The sequence below is a fragment of the Chenopodium quinoa genome, unplaced genomic scaffold (genome assembly GCF_001683475.1).
Source record: "Chenopodium quinoa cultivar QQ74 unplaced genomic scaffold, ASM168347v1, whole genome shotgun sequence".
Lineage (NCBI taxonomy): Eukaryota > Viridiplantae > Streptophyta > Magnoliopsida > Caryophyllales > Amaranthaceae > Chenopodium > Chenopodium quinoa.
Genome location: NW_018743391.1, coordinates 94,604 through 112,659, shown reverse-complemented (window position 1 = coordinate 112,659; position 18,056 = coordinate 94,604). Strand labels below are relative to the sequence as shown.

General features: G+C 30.7%; 1 protein-coding gene and 1 long non-coding RNA gene across 2 annotated transcripts; both read right to left on the bottom strand.

The window, feature by feature from the left end:
• Positions 1 to 7,036: 7,036 nt before the first annotated feature.
• On the bottom strand, positions 7,037 to 17,153 carry LOC110738611 (1,4-dihydroxy-2-naphthoyl-CoA thioesterase 1-like). The gene is made up of 4 exons (XM_021919006.1): positions 16,752 to 17,153; positions 15,611 to 15,701; positions 10,361 to 10,461; positions 7,037 to 7,605 (listed from the first exon to the last, which is right to left on the bottom strand). Exons 1-4 carry the CDS (start codon positions 16,917 to 16,919, stop codon positions 7,453 to 7,455), a joined length of 513 nt encoding a protein of 170 aa, XP_021774698.1. The 5' UTR covers positions 16,920 to 17,153; the 3' UTR covers positions 7,037 to 7,452.
• On the bottom strand, positions 11,434 to 12,967 carry LOC110738612. Its single transcript, XR_002514634.1, has 3 exons — positions 12,926 to 12,967; positions 12,144 to 12,290; positions 11,434 to 11,470 (listed from the first exon to the last, which is right to left on the bottom strand). It is a non-coding gene; the product is annotated as an uncharacterized LOC110738612 (long non-coding RNA).
• Positions 17,154 to 18,056: the final 903 nt, after the last annotated feature.

Here is an 18,056-nt window from a genome sequence, read left to right as displayed (position 1 = left end):
AACGTACCTTGATCCTTGCTAGAAAAACCACACACAAAGAACCTCAAGAACCTTGATTGAACACACCCTACAAATAAATATAACCTTAATCAATATAAGGTTAACAAATAATTAAATTAAAACCTCCCAACTATATGTACATGAACCTTTCAACATAAACATTATTAAAAATCTGATTTTATATAATTAAAACTACTCATAATAATTATTTATAAATCCCCCATAATAATAATAATATTAATAGTTGAATAAGAGAAGAAAATAAGAAAAGATAAGAAACCAAGGGAAAGAGAAGAATTGGATTTGCGTTGGAAAGAATAGGTAGAACTTGCAGAGGATATAACTCCTTTGATATAACTCTGAATTGGGTTATTCTTGAGCCTAACCTCAAGGATTTTTTGAGAGGAACAATATTCTGTGAAATGTCAATACCCCAAAACTGAACATAAGTGCCCCAAAATTGGCTTCATAGATAAACGGGATGATTTGTGTAAAAAGAGGAGAAGAAAAGTAGAGAATTGGTGTGAATAAGTGGGAAGAATTAAGGGTCTATTTATAGTGTTGATGGTGTAGAAATGATAGAGCTTAAGGTGTGATATGATTACTAGAAAATGTGATAAGTTTTTGGGTTGTTAAGGTACTTGAATCAAATTAAGTCTAGGTTAATAGTTGGGTTAAAAGATAAGAAAATTTAAATAGATATACATATGGTTGGGAGAAGAAAGATAGGAAAAAAATGAGATAATGAAGAAGAAAATTAGAGGTTAATTTAAAATATAATAATTAACAAACTAAAGTGATAACAATCAATAATAATAAAAAAATTGAATAAATAAATATTTTAGATAATATCAAAATTAGTTAAATATATAATGTATATTAAATATTTCTCTTGAAATAGTTAGTAAAATATGGACCGACCTTAAAAAGATAATTAAACCTATATTATTAATTTAGAAATACGAAAATAATTAATCATCCAAATGATTAAATACTTATATTTGGCGCCAAAATTCAAATAATATTTTGGCTCCAAATAATGAATTTACTAAAATACCCTTTTTATAAAATAATTCTTAATTAATTAATTAGAAAATACGTATGAAAATACGGGGTATTACAATATTATATATATATATATATATATATATATATATATATATATATATATATATATATATATATATATATATATATATATATATATATATATATATATATATATATATATATATATATATATATATATATATATATGTTGGACACTCAAGGTCTATCTAGAACTGACTGGACGAAATGGAACTAAACCCTAACCAGAACTTAGACTAGCTAGGAGTATTGACTTATCTTCATGGTAAAGGATGAAACCAATAAACACGACCACTGCACTTCATCAGCCTCAACTTTTAATGAATACATATGAACATATTTATTGTACACTCAAATAATTATTTTCGTAAAAGATAAGTTTTATCAAAAGAATTGTTCAAAAGATATTTTCCGAAAATAAGTTTTACAAATAATATATCTTTTTGTTTAGAATAAATTCTGTCAATAATAATCATATTTACTTTCAATAAAATGAGATTTTATTTAAAACTTATATTTTGGTTAAAATACTTTTCAAATAAACTTATCTTTTCCAAGGGATTTATTAAAAAAAATAAATATCTTTATTTAGTAAAACCAAATCCCTAAAAGATGTGCACGTATTAGGTAAATATATATCATTAAAACCGACTTTTAAAGACGTGCAGGCTTAAGGTCCTATTAGGTTCGGAACTCTGATAGTGTAACTCTAATTTCGTTGACTGTCTAGAATTCACCTTGGTTTTATAGACTTGTTCTGAATTGACTATTATGTCCAACATACTTACATGAATCCTAGAGCGATATACTCCCATTTCTCTGTCTTCATGTTGCTTATCAGAAACTCTTGTTTTGGAATTTTATAGTCTTGATGTATTTTGTATCTTGGGGCAATGTTCCACTTCTAGAACCATAGACCAAGTTCATAACTGGAACTTGCTGTCACTCTTCTTCATTCCTTGCTGGAACTTGTAGACCAAGTTCATCTAGAACTTGATTTCATCTTTGTAGTCCAAGCTTTAAGGAAGCTTCTTGTGTGTGCCTGTTAGGGAATACCTTATGTACCTATAGGGAACATGCTCCGGCTCTCGCAGGATAGCCTGTCGAATGTTCCTTCTAGATCTCGTTGGAGAATACCTTCAATTTTTTTTGAGGTTTTGTTCTCGTGGGAGAACTTGCTTTAGGTTCATTCACTCTCTCTTGTTTCTCTTGAAGTCATCTATGCTCCAACCCATTGACTTCACCTAAGTATGTTCTTGTCTTCACATAAACACTTAAGAGAATATTAGATTGAAGTTGGTTTGTCATAAACAAACTTCAAGTGAGAGAACTAATTTAAACTTAAAGCCTATGTAAATACTCCTACACATATACGACTCATGTATGCATAGGGTATTCACCTCATGAAGCTAATATGTACAAACAACTATTTACATAGTTACCTTCATGTGTCCCTTAGCCATCGTCATGCTTATCAACCATAACTCATCATTATTCATGTTCCTTCTATTGCTTATCATATATTACTCAAATTCCTTATATATATACTTGTCATTGCTCAGGTTCCTTGTATCTTGTCCCAAGGACAACTTGTTCTTTCTATGCATAACTTAACATGCACGTTAGATCGATAGTCATCATTAGTTTACAATCATCAAAACCTAATTACTCAACAGTTGCATACCTGGTTTATGGTGGGTGGTCGAGTCTCCCAATAAGAGTATTCTGCATTTGGTAAAGCTCGAACACAAGACCTCCCTTGAGCGATATTTAGCCAACTCTTGTTGGTTTTGCATTTTTATTGTTTATTAAGTGATTTCTCCATTAAATAATTTTTAAGTAACTTGAAGATTCTTCTAATGTTTAGATGTCAAAGTAAATACTCCATCCGGTTATATTAGTTTGTCCTATATCTTATTTTGAGGTCATTTCTAAAAGATTGGTCCATTCAATTTAGCCTGTGGTTAGGTGGGATTATAATGGAGTTTAAATCATCTTTTTGTGGTAGTTGTAGAGGAGTTTGGGAAAGGGATGAATTGGTCCACTTGTAGGGGCATATTGGAGGTGACTAAACAAGTTTATCATAAATATGGGAATTAAGGTAGTTGAGAACTTAGGATTATTTAGTATTAAATTATATATATATACACTCAAGTTATACCAAGTATAAGATGACTATTTGATTGTATTACTTTCTTTTCACGTGTAGTAATATATTGTCTCCTCCATCACTCTTGAATTTGTTCATCGTCTACTTTTAGTTCAATTTTTCAGTTGGGATTTGGAAAATTATTTAGAATATCTCAATATAAAGAGTTACGATGTAAGATGATAATAAAGGTTGTAATGCTATGAAATTGACTAAGAACAGATCGATCAATTCAATTAGGAAATTTTTATAATTTGATGGCGTTTACTAAACTGTCTATTGCATACAAAGACAATGGAATAATGAATGTATATTTGGTAAAGCTTTGTAAATGATGAATCAAACTACTAAGGAGATATCTTTAAAATTTCTTGAACATTTAGGCCTTGTTCTTTTAAGCTTCAGAACATATTATTATTATTATTAAATTGGAAAAATTAAAATAAAAAATCCAACATTTGTACTTTCTTTCCAAAAAAATCCAACTTTTATACCCCCTTCGTTAACAGGTTCATTTGACCTTTAACCTGTTAAACGGATTAATTTTTTTTTATAATTCTCTCACTTTCCTTGTCCCTATCCTCTTCGATCTTTCGCTCTCCTCTCTCCTCAATAACTAAAACCATAACACACTACAAGTACACCACCAATACCACAAGTACGCTACCAACACCACTAGAACACCAGAACTTCGTACCACCAGTACACCGCCAGTACACCGCCAACACCAGTCAACCACTCTTGATCTCACCACCACAACCTATCCCGTAAACACTCTCACCACCACCATGACACAAAATCCTACCATAACCACCCCAAATAACTCATACCAACACCATAACCCAGCCACCATCACTGAAATCCGAAATTTGAACCCACCCATTTCGCAGCCACAACCAAGATCTGAAACCCCTCCATAACCACTAAAAACCAACCTCAACCAACTTTAACAAGGTATGGTGGTCGGTTGTTAATTAGTGTGGGTTAGAGCAGGTGCGGTGGTGCAGGTTGAGGTTTCGTATTGGTGGCTAGGCGATTTGAAGTCGGTGGTGGCGAGCAATGGTGGAAGTTGGGGTAGGCTTCTGGGTTCGTGGAGGGGAGGTGCAGTGTGTGTAGGTCAGCGGTGGGTAAGGTGGACTCCGGCCGCCCGAATTCTAGGGTGGGGAAGGGAGTTGAGCGTAGGGGAGGAGGAGAAGGAATGGTGCAGGGGAAGGTGGGAAAAAATAACTGACTAATTACTAGCTAACATGTGGCATATAACTTACAAAAATTGATCATCAACAGGTAATGGATCTTTAGATGAAGGGGAGGTATATAGTTTGGATTTTTATTGGAATAAATTGAGGTTAGATTTTTTGGGAAGAAAGTGCAAAGGTTGGATTTATAATTTCAATTTTTCCTATTAAATTTTAATTATTATTATTTATTTAATATTAATTATTATTAAATAATAATTATTATTAAATATTAATTATTATTTTTATTATATTAATTTTATTTTAACTAATATTATTATTTATATTATATTAATTATTATTATTATTATTTAATATTTATTATTATTTTAATTATTATTATTATTGTTATTGTTATTGTTATTATTATTATTATTAAGTAGAGCAGAGCACAGCAGAACACTCAAACAATGCCATAGTAAAGTGAGAAACGATTGTTACCGATGTAATGATGGATTGTCTTTCAGGACTCACCCGCTGTAATGCACGCATGTAGTAGTACAAGCTATATGATAATTTTATCTATTAGTCCCGGTTCACTTCATCTTAAAAAAAAAAAAACTATTCAGCATAAATAATTTCAGTTTAGTAAAATTAACTTAAATTCAGTGAAAGTATGTTCAGTTCAATAAAAATAATTTAAGTTTAGTAAAAATCAGTAACTTCAAAGAAAAAATTAATAGAGAATCAACAAAAATAATTTCAATTCAACAAAAGTAATTTATGTTCAGTAAAAATAAGGTGAAGTGAACAAGGTCTTACACATGTATAGATTGCATTTTTGCATCAATAAGATTATGACCTTGTTTGGTAAAGAGATCTTTGAAAAGTTTTTAGCTTAATGAACTCTATTAGTGTTTGACCAATTTAAAATTTAATTTTGGTGTTTGGTAATATAAATAGCTTATCAAAAGAGTTTTTTTTTTTTTTTTTTTTTTTGGTCAAAAAGCTCTTATAGAAAAAGGTTATTACTAGAGCTTTTTGAAATTAGCTTATTGAACAATTAGGTTTTTTAGTATAAAATACACTAAAGCAGCTAACAATAAACAACTATTTACTAAACACTTTTTCTAAATAAGCTACTACATCTGTCCCATAATATAGTTCTTGTTTGTGCGTTTTTCACGGCATTTAAGAAATAAGAGAAGAAAATGAATAAAGTACATTAATAAAAGTGAAAAGTACAATCATATACAAAAGTGTGAGTGAGAAAGTAGAAAAAAGTACAAAGCATGTGCAAAATTCATGGGTAAATTAGAAAGTACAATAGATAAAATTAAAAATAGTGAGGGTATAATAGACTTTACATATTATCCAAAAATAGAAACATGAACAACTTTTTGGATCTCCAAATAGGAAAATAGGAACTATATAATGGGACGGAGGGAGTACTTACAACTAGCTTGTCAAATTATCAAATATAACCAGCTAATCAAATCAGTCAATACTATCATCTATATCAACCAACTAACAGCTGATTATCAAATAAGGCATTTGCCAATCACAACAAGAGTAAATAATTACTCCCTACGTTTTTAAATACTTGCTCCACTTACCATTTGTGACCGTTTTTAAATACTAGCTTCATTTCCTTATTTAGAAAGCTTTTACAATATTTAATCAATTTCTCTCATTTAGTGGTTCCAACATATATTCTCTCTCCTTCAATTCTTCCACTATTTTTGCTTTCTATAATTTTTTATTCTTCCACTAACCCCACTACCTCTATATTTTATTACTTTTTCTAATTTCTCCTAAAACTTCGCGGAAGAAATGGAGCAACTATTTAAAAACGGAGGGAATATTATACTTCTCAACAAAAGACAAAAAAATCTTCAAATCTTTATTGCCCTTGTGGTCCATAATCAACTTTCTGAAAAATTATGGCACCATTAAGATCCACAAGGAATAATAATTAGGATAGTAACATTGGTCCAACTAATTTAAAGTATAATTCTGAAAATCAACCTGAAATAAAGGTATACCCCACAAAGTTAAGCAAAATGTGGTTGAGCTCTTGTTTTTTTTTTTTTTTTTTTTTTTTTTTTTTTGAAAAATATGGTTGAATTCCTGAATATTGTTTGTAGTCTTCTTTTTTTATGGGGGTGGGCTATTATATTGGGTTTTGACGTAATTTTGGGCCTAGTTCTAGGAGGATAGTTGTAAGATCTAATTTGGTTCTATTGTATTGAACTTGAATCCCTTGAATCCAATCCAAACTAATATCAAAAGAAATTGAGTCCGAACTGAAACCAAATTATTTTTTAAAAATAAAAATAAAAAAATTCAATTTGGTTTGGATTGAATTTCAATATTTATCCGAATATATGTAACACACTTACTTCTGCTATTGTTTCATTTAGCAATTGAAGAATATACGTACCGTACATCTAACTAACTTAAGGTTAGTTTTTGCTTTTCAAATGATGATAAAATGAAAAACAATCATCAAAATAAGAACAAATACTCATAGATGTTCGGTACACCCGGGTGTATATAACAACCTCTCACATGTTTGATGCATACAAATCGATTTTTCCTTGACAAGATTAACATGTACTGATGCATGTACATATACCAAATTCTTTTATTCAAACCGAATACTGATTGAAAATCATACAACCAGTGTATTCCGATCATGCACTTGTACATAACTATTGATCAAAAGATTTAGCAAAATTACAGAGGATAGAAATCAGGACAAGGTCATAAGCATACAACTTGCTAGCCCGATTATTCTATTCTTTACAAGAAAACATATTTTAAAACTGAAATTAAAATTATACACATATTTTCTACCCAATAATAAAAGAAAAAAAGAACAAAGGTACAATCAATATTCAATACCAAACACTGAAAATTTGCATGATCTTGTACAAATTGGCAATGTAAAATGTATGTGCATTTTTCCCTCAATCCTGTTATAAGAGAGTACAACATCAACAACTGCAAGATCAGCAATCTTTGCAATGTCAAAACCTACAATTTTGCGTATTTGCGAAAAGGTTTCGAGGCCTCTTTTAGATGGTTGGGTACAGGGAGGTTGCATACAAGAGTAACCCTTGCTGATGATATTATGTGATCCCTCTTCATACTCGTCTCATCTGCATTCCATAATCTTACCTCCCAAACCTGTTAATAACCAACCTTTTTATGTAAGAGAATCTTCTAAATTACTCTTAATATATAAGACATAACATAATTATGTTGAGTCTTATTTGATTCGTCTTATTAATTAATAGATTATTAATATTCAATTGTTATATATCTCTACTAATAAGCATGGGAAATTTTGTAATCAATAGGTCACAAGTGTGTAACAAATTAAAGAATAAGTGGTCACTTAAGATATTATTTTTCTTTCAAGAAGTGTCAATCCCTTTCTCAAAACTTAATTCATAACGTCCTAAGCTTGTATTCCCTCCATACCACGAAACTCTTCCCAACTACTAATCTACGTACTAAGTAAAATGAATAAAGTAGTATAAGCGCAATTACTTGCACATTTAATAAGAACACTAGCCTCATAAAATGGGTCAAGTAGGGTAGAATAATAGAATTTCTTTGACGAATCAAATGTGAGTAAAACATTTTTAAGTTCTACTCGCATTTAATTGGCAGTTGGGAAGAGTTTCGTGGTATGGAAAATCTTAGTAAAACAGAACGAGTATTGAATTTCCCTAATTTATGAACAATCCTGTTTTGTTAAGAAACAGTGCGTCTTGTGTGCGGCTAGCCACACCAATGACACCATGTGACCACTTGTAAAAAAACAAAGTAATCTCTATAACACTGATTTGGTAACCCCTGTAATACTGACCAAATAACCCTTATAACACTGACGAAATAACCCATATAAAGCTGAACGAGTAACCCCTATAACACTAACAAAATAACCCTTATAAAACTAAAGAGTAACCCATAAAACACTAATAAAATAACCCTTATAATGGATGGTCACATCGTGTGACCAGCTACATATTAGACTTTGTGGTTAACAAATTGTTAAACAGAGGGGCGGGGAGGTGTCTATATCACTCTCCTTATAAAGTTATAAATCCCATGATTCAATAGACAAATCGTTTTCATTTATCACTTAATTAAGTGGGCTACACCCGTGACTAGGTTTAGAAGCCATCATGCCATATTACACTAAAGATGAGAAAACATCATTTTGTATTGATATATGGTTGAAGATAATGTCCAAGCACCATACCATATTTCTAGTAGTTGGGCTTACCTACCTATTTAAGAATAGTGGTGTCTTTTCTTTGGTGTATATTAATACAATACGAAGTAAGTTACATTTTCAAACCTCTCTTCCTCTATTGCTATTATGGTTATTTTGGACCATAAAAAAGTCAAAAGTTGCTTCAAAAATGAATTAGATTATAGTCAATAAGTTGATGTATTATTAGCTCCTAACAATTCTCCTAAATATAAGTTATATTTATGACTTAATATTAGTAGTAGTTAAATTAAGTTAAATAGGTCAATAGAGTAAATAGTGGGGCATGTTTTTCACCTAGTTTAGTGGTTCGTAATTTCGTATGCTAGTTACTGTTTAAGCTTGATAGTGTTCTTCTTCAACTAAAAGAAAGGCATCAAATGAAATCCATATAAATGTAATAAATGCATTGAAAGTGTGTTTTCTAAATAATTTCTCTATATTTTGCTTGTCCCCAATTAATACGGAGTACTAGCAATCCATCAAGAAATTAGGCTCTTTAAAGTTTAAACACACCACATGCTAATATGCTATGATAAGGGTATCCATACACTTTTGACTATCTTTCATTCTTTGAAAATTCAAAATTATTTAAACCCCTAACAAAAAACTACTCAACCTAATCTAGTATTGATTCCAATTGGAATGCTAAATTTGTCAACATTTGTTTCAATTAAGAAATTAACAAATATTTATTGTCATATTAGGAGTTTTATGCTTGCTAATGCAAATCTTATGTCACTTGATTAATAATTTTTTAATAAACAGAAAAATACTGATGCACTTTAATCGACAAATAGTTTTAGACATTTCATTGACTTTAGTTTTTAATGTAACAACACTAACAAGCGATAAATGGAGTATTCAAAGTATTTAAAAAATAAATACTACCTTCGTTACATATTATTTGAAACAATTAGATATTTTTTCTTTCTACTTTATATCAAATCGTTATAAATAATATGAAACGGAGGTAGTAAGTAAAAATAACATATATAGCTAATTAAACTGGAAATAAAAAAATTTATATACACTCAAGTGTACTGTACATCCAACAACCTAAGGTTAGTTTTTGCTTTTTTATTTGATGATAAAATGAAAAACAATCATCTAAATAAAAACAAATACTCAAGGATACACGGTATACTCGTGTGTATATAACAGCCTCTCGAGTAAAAATCCAAAAAGTTACAATACTGTAGACGTAGAGCCAACTAACTGACGTTGAAAAACATGTCCTAGGCTCCTCGTCCAACTCTAAAAGTCTAAAATGCGTTTTCTTCTCTACTAATATAACCAATAAACAATTCAGAATTGACAATAGAGGTCAGGATTATTGAAATCATGAGTTGTCAATCTTGTTATCCAAATAAATGAATAATAATGCCCTCGAATACTTAGTTTAACGTACGATACGCCTAGCTTTAAGTGCACTCAAGTGTTTAACTATTTATCAGACGAAATCAAATTTGGAAATACAAGAATTTAAATTCAATCATATTTAGGGAAGACAATTCAATAATTCATTAATGCTCCTATATTATGTTAATTTACTAGCTCATATATATAGGAAGAAAAGATACATAACAATTAATCATTGATTATATCAATTAATGCGTGATTTTGACATAATAAATGGGTTTGATAATCACACGATACCTGAATTGTGCGACCAGAGCTGAGAGGGGTTGCTTGAGCAAGAACAAGATCACCAACTTGAGCACTCCTCATATGGTCGATGCTTAAATGGATTCCCGCCAGGGGTGGGACTTTTCAAACCGAACCGTGAAACCGCCCGTTACCGAACCGAACCATCACGGACCGATCCGTTTATAAACCGATAAATGTAAACCGAAAACCGAACTGAACCGTTCAATATCAAACCGAAACCGAATTGAACCGCTCAATGTCAACCCGTTACGGACCGTAAACCGATAACAAACCAAACTGCGCAAATCCGAACCGAAACGAAACCGAACCGAATGGTTTATAAACCCGTTAATGACCCGAACCGTTTATAAACCGAAACCGTTTAAACCGAAAAAAAAAACCGTTTAAACCGAACCATTTGTAACCCGCTAACCGTTTAAACCGACCCGTTTATGAACCGAAACCGTTTAAACCGCACGTATAAACCGAACCGTTATAATCCGCTAACCGTCTAAACAGAACTGCCATAACCCGTTAAACCGTTAAAATCGAACTGTTTTCGAATCGCAACCTGTTTAAACTTATCCAATTACAAACTGCTTAATTCAAATTGAATTATTTACAACCTAAATGGCTAAATAGTAAATACAATTAAATAATTAATGTTAATAAATGTAGATCTAATCAAACGGCTTAGGTTTATACAAAGGTTTATATCACCTAGATCTAGGCCAACGACATTATTAATATCGTTTTAGATTACTTATTTATTTTAATTACAAGATATATCATTTATATCTTTTCATTCCAGTAATAAAGTCCACCCAAATTATCTTCATTGTTCCTTGATATTCATGATCATCCAATAAGATAACATAAGATTGGAGATAAATAACATTAAAATTAGAGTAATATCAACAAGCAATTAAAAAAAAGTCACCATTTTCATTGATTAAAATTCACAATACATATACCAATACATAATGAAACTACTATCACTACTACCCAGATTAGATTTCAGATTTACCAACTGAAACATCATCAAGTTTAGGGTTGCAAAAAATGATACATGATAAGATGAAGGGAGGAGTGAGAATGTGAGTGATTTGGGAGCAGAATCTTGAAGCAGAATCTTGAAGCAGCAGCCCAGCACCCAAGAGCAGAGGAAATAGCAGCAACAAGCAGGAACCAGCACACGCAATAACAGATCAGCAACTTATCCGAAGCAAGGAATAATATAAGCAGAAGGGACTCAGCAGGAACTTATTTTTGTTTTTCAAAATTGCTCTCAGATTTACGTTTCTCGTATCATCACTGAGCAATGGCTGTTTTAACTTAAAACTTGAAAAATGCTGCCAGCAAGTACATATACATTGAAGTCTCAACATAAATGACAAGGGCAGCGATGATTCAAGAAAAATTAAAACAGCAAGCATAAGAAACAGCAGCAACAAAACTTATCATAAATTCATAACACAAAAGGCAGCAACACAGCACCTCAAGCTGGCAGGAGGCAGGAACCAGCTCATGCAGGCAACAATATAGGCAATAACAACTCAGCAGAGACAACAACCAAAAGGCAAAAGCACTACCAGCAGGCAGCAGCTCATAACAAGTTCAAGCAACTTCAAAATTATAGCTTTTGTTTTTTTAAAATTTCTCTCAGATTTACAAGTTGAAGTACCCGCTTTACCAGGTGCTTTATATTCTTTGCCACACAAATTACAACGAGCATAATCAACATTTTCATTACCTATCGTCTTTACAAAAAAAGTGTAATGCTTCCATATACCTGCGGTTCTTTGACGTTTATTAACAGAAGGATTGATAGTGCCGGTATTACTAGCATCATCAACCGAGACAGAGGCAGCTTGAGAGCTAACAGTATCAAAATTTGATTGCCTCTCATAGTCAAATTCATCATACTCGCGAGACATGACTGAAACAAAAAAAAAACAACATTTATAACTTATAAGTACCAAATTAAGTGACAGATTCTACTAATAGTGAGCAATTAAGCATGCATTGTCTCATGTGACTGACACTGAAGTCACGACAGTGAATCCTATTCACTCAATACCAAAATTCAACTAAATAGATAGTTCATATTTCAGAATTTTATTTGCACTAGTCAATGTTTCAAAATTCAGAATTATACAACAAACGTGATTACAACATATATCCTAACAGAATATAGAAAGTTATATACGATACAGTCACATATGTGTACATTTTAAGTACTAACTTTAAGCCAATCATATACAATGCTTGTATTCCAACAATATGGGTTAAAAATATAAAGCTAAAATCCCAATAAATAAACAATGCATGTATTCCAACAATAATAATCACATAATCTGAACAACCCATCATCATTACTTTTAAATCGAGCATAATAAACAACAAAACAGCACAAATCTACCATTTTCCCGTAAAAAAACAAAAATACAATCAACAACAGATTTTACTCATTTTAGGCATATTTCGACTATATTCAAGCAAGAACAACAACAATAATCAAATACAAAAACAGAAAAACTGTATTAAAAAAAAAAAAAAGGAAAAAGTAATTACCTTTGACAGCTTGAAGGAGATTTGAAGATGGAGAACTACCTGAACTGGAGATCAAAAGAAAAAATCAAGAATGTAGATTATCAGAACTTGAAATAAATTAAAAAACCGAAACGAAAACGAAAAAAATCGAATAAATTAACAAAAAAATTACCTTAGGGTTTGACGGCTTGAAGGAGAGGAAGATTTGAAATCAGAAATCAGAAATCAGAACTTAGATCCAAAACAAAAATGAAACGAAAACAAAAACCCTAAATAAACAAACCGAAACAAAAACGAAAAAAATCAAAACGAAAACAACAAAAATTAACAAAAAAACGAGAATGTAAAGCGAGAAATCAGAAATGTAGATCCAAAACACAAATGAAACGAAAACAAAAACCCTAAATAAACAAACCGGAACAAAAACGAAAAAAATCAAAACGAAAACAACAAAAATTAACAAAAAAACGAGAATGTAAAGCTAGAAATCAGAAATGTAGATCCAAAACACAAATGAAACGAAATTGAGCTTGAGATTCTTGATAATTTCAGAACGAAAGAGTGAGAAACTGAGAAGTTAGAGAGAGAAACTATGACAGATTGTGAGATTGAGAGAGAAACGGCTGAATGAGTGAATGAGAATGGCTGAGAGAGTGAGAGTGGGTTTTTTTTTCTAGGTTTAGGTTTTACTTCAGTTGATCTAACCGTCCATATTCAATCTCAACATCTAAGTTAGATCTAACCGTTCATTTTTTTTTTTTTTTTGTAGATTCTAGAATATTCATCTAGATCTAACGGTCTAGATTTTCTTTGTGCTTTTCTAGGTCTTTTTGACCGTTTTTTTAATTATTTATTATTATTATTATTGTTAGTATAATTATTTGTTAATATTATTATTACTACTAGTTTACTACTACTATTATTATAATATTATTATAATAATAATTATTATTATTACTATTATTATTATTATTATTATTATTATTATTAGTTTATTACTTATAAGTTATAAATTGTAAGAAACGCAAATGTTTCAAAATTGAAATTGATTCAATACGACATAGTTAATGACTTAATGAGTTAATGGCTTAATGCTCATCAATATGACAATATCTGACATCTGTGAGTCTGTGATTGTATATCAGTATATATAATAAACTATAAAACTAATAATAACTTAATAAGTAATAATACTAATAACTAATAAAGTAATGAAAATCTAACCATTGTTTTTCATGGGCATTCAATCTAACCGTTGTATATTTGACTATTCGTACATTAGTATTGCATAATGCTTTCATCACCACTTTAATTAGTGATTTCGTGATTTCGTCCATTTAACTTATTAAGTTGTTTGAGTTAGTAATCTAAATAAAGTAACAAACTAAATAACGAATCCATTTAATCTCGTGTAAGTTATAATTTATAAGAAATGCAATGTTTGGAAATGGAAATTGATTCAATACGATATTGTTAATGTATATGTAATTATATTATTATGTATATGATGTATATCATATCGTACGAATGTACGGTTGGTATCATTATCATACTATCATAAGTATCATTGTCTCATTGAATTATTGGTATGTACTATAATCGATAAACATATTTAGTTATTTACATATCTGATCATTAAAACTTAAAAGTTTAAAACACTTGTTGATCAATCTAATTGAATACTTGTACATTCTTAATTATCGATTTATCGTATTATAAGTATCAACTCATTAAATCATGGTCATGATTTCGTGATTTCGTCCATTTAACTTTTTAAGTTGTTTGAGTTAGTAATCTAAATAAAGTAACAAACTAAATAACGAATCCATTTAATCTCGTGTAAGTTATAATTTATAAGAAATGCAATGTTTGGAAATGGAAATTGATTCAATACGATATTGTTAATGTATATGTAATTATAGATTAATTATTATGTATATCATATCGTACGAATGTATGGTTGGTATCATTATCATACTATCATAAGTATCATTGCCTCATTGAATTATTGGTATGTACTACAAATCTACAATCGATAAACATATTTACATATCTGATTATTAAAACTTAAAAGTTTAAAACACTTGTTGATCAATCTAATTGAATATTTGTACATTCTAATTATCGATTTATCGTATTATAAGTATCAACTCATTAAATCATGGTCATGACGCGATCTTTAAAACAATCATGAATTCAATTCATGACCCAAACCGCTTATAAACCGAACCGACATGATCCAAACCGTTCATAAACCGAACCAATTGAACTGTGTAAACCCTCTACTAAACCGGCCCATTTAAAACTGAGCCGACATGATTCGCACCGTTTATAAACCGAACCGATATTGATCCGGGTAAATCCGCCCCTAAACCGACCCATTTCAAACCAAACCGGCTTGATCCAAACCGTTTGTAAACCGAACTGACATTGACCCGGGTAAACCCGCCCCTTAAACCGACCCGTATCAAACCGAACCGACATAATCCGAATCGTTTATAAACCGACCCGCTTATGACCCAAACCGAATTTAAACCGCAAAGAAATAAACCGAAACCAAACCGAGCCGTGACTAACCCAAACCGAACCAAACCGACCCGCCAGCTAAACTAAACCGTTTCAATCCGAACCGCTCCAAACCGAAACCGACTCAAACCGAGGTCAAACCGAACTGCCAGACCGAAGTCCCACCCCTAATTCCCGCCACTCTTTTCATCCCACATGCCAAATACGCCCCTATACTCGCAAGCGCCTCCGATATCAACGCCGATACTCCTCCATGTAACACCTTGAACGGCTGTCCCAGTATTTTATCAGATTTATTTCAATGTACAGTTTTATAATACCAACATTTTATAATTTTTATAAATACACAATTAATTAAATAATATAATTTAATAATGGTCAAAATAAAATACGTAGTATACTCTCTTCGTTTTTTTTTTTTTTAAGTTGTACTTACTATTTTCGTCCGTTCTTTTTAAAAGCTACACTTTCTTCCTCTTTTGAAAACTTTTATCCATTAACAGTCTCCACTAACTCTTACTTTATCACTTCTCAACTCAGATCTATTCTCATTGACTGAATTGAACTTAACTTATTAAAGGTAAACTGAATTGAATATTTTATGAGAAAAGCAAATTAGAGCTGAATTGAATTGAAAATAATCTGTTGAGAACAGGCCCTAACTTCCTTTTACACCATTTTACTTTACAATAAAATAATTATCCACTATATTTTCTTACAGATTATTGTACTACCTCCGTTACAAGTTATGTGCAACGATTTGACATAAAACAGAGAGGGAAAATGTCTAATCGTTGCACATACTCTGTAACGGAGGTGGTATTATTTTTTATAACTTAATCTACACTACTAATATTTTACTTAATTAAACATCCTAAATCTGTGCGTAATCCCAACTCAACTTAAAAAAAAAAGAAAAAAAAATAACAAGGAAGTACAATAGCTTATACTGTAATTTGGAATGAATGAGAAATATACCGATAGAAAAATACAAACCAAAAAGATTTGCGTTTTGAACACGGTATTATGACCCGAGATGAAGACTTGAAAATTACATAATAGGCCTGGATGTACCATGAAGACTTGTACCAAATCAAAAAACAAAAACCCCAATTCAAAAAAAAAAAAATATATATATATATATATATATATATATATATATATAAAGAACGGGATGCATGTAATGATGTAAAGTTGTAAGTAGACAAATAAAAGTATTTTTCGTATCAATTTCATAGCTTTTGAAATAATAAAATAACGTTGCAATTAAAAAAAAACAGAAACATAAAGAATTGACGGGAGGAAAAAGAAGTAAACGAACCTGGCAACATTTAGGGGTGACTACGAGGTGGCCGGAAACACAAGAAGGCGACAACTCATCGATTTCGAACCCGATAGTGTGGAGTGGAGAGTCGAGCTCAGCCGTCTTGTTAGTGTTTTCGAGGACGGAAACAGCGGATGACGGCGATTGTTGCGGCGGATTTTCCATAGAACAATTTAGATTTTTTTTTTTTTTTTTTTTGTGTATTTAATTAATCCTAGGATTTTAGTAACAATTTTATGACAAAAAACTAGGAAGTTGGAAACACAAAATATGAAAGGGAGAGGGATGTTACGAAAGTATATATGGTCAATAATATAGAGTGGAGGGGAGAGAAAATGTGACAAAAGTGCGTGCAGTGTGTCTCACATGTACTCACCAACTAACATATTACGTGTACAAGACCTAAGACGGCAATACGGCGTCGTATTATACGAACTATTACGGAGTTATGGAGTATATGTATACTACCTCCGTTAACTTTTATTTGCAACTTTGGAATATTTTATGTCTCACAAATAATACCTCAAAGTTGCAAATAAAAGTTAACAGAGGTAGTATTATATTTTTTTTTTGAAACAATATAATATATATATTATATATTTATAAGAAATACCATTTGTTTTGTTATGAAAATAAAATAAACCACTAATAATTGCTATGATAAGATTTGATATTGAATTTCACATGTCTTTGTGTACAAAATAAAAATGGAAAATTATGCTTTAAAAGTGTTTGATTTCTGAACCAATAGTTGTCATTTGCGTTGAAGGGTGCTTAAAAATTGATTAGAATTAAATTAAACCAATGATAATTGACGAGTAATTCAATATACTCTGCAATATACTTTGAAAATCGATGTTGGTCAGTTGAATATATTTTAAATTAAAAATCTAAAATGTATCCATGGTAATGTACGAAATATAGTTTTAGTAAATGAAAATAATCTTAATTATTGAATTTTGTATATAAAAAAAAAAAATAAATAAATAAATAAAAAAGTCATTTAAAAAATTAATTAGTGGAATATTCCATTAAAAAAATTGTATAGATTATACTCTCTCCATTTTTAAATACTTGCTCCATTTCTATTTTTTACACTATTCATTTGTTCAACTTTGACTAATGTTTGTGATTTATACATAAGAAAAAAAATATAGTCTTGTGGATACTTGTTGGAATCATCTCAATGAATAGATTATTAATTTTCAATTGATACTTATTGGTAATTAAAGATATTGTGATCAAAGATTAGCATCCACATGCGTGTCCAAGAGAAATGGAGCAAGTATTTAAAAACGGAAG

Bases quoted from the DNA above. Each gene is read 5' to 3' on its own strand.
- LOC110738611 (XM_021919006.1), bottom strand. From the start codon at position 16,919: ATGGAAAATCCGCCGCAACAATCGCCGTCATCCGCTGTTTCCGTCCTC. The intron at 10,462-15,610 runs TGGCGGGAATTA...AAGTCCCACCCC, and splicing joins GGCATGTGGGATGAAAAGAG to TGGCGGGAATCCATTTAAGC. The intron at 7,606-10,360 runs GTATCGTGTGAT...GGTTATTAACAG, and splicing joins GCTCTGGTCGCACAATTCAG to GTTTGGGAGGTAAGATTATG.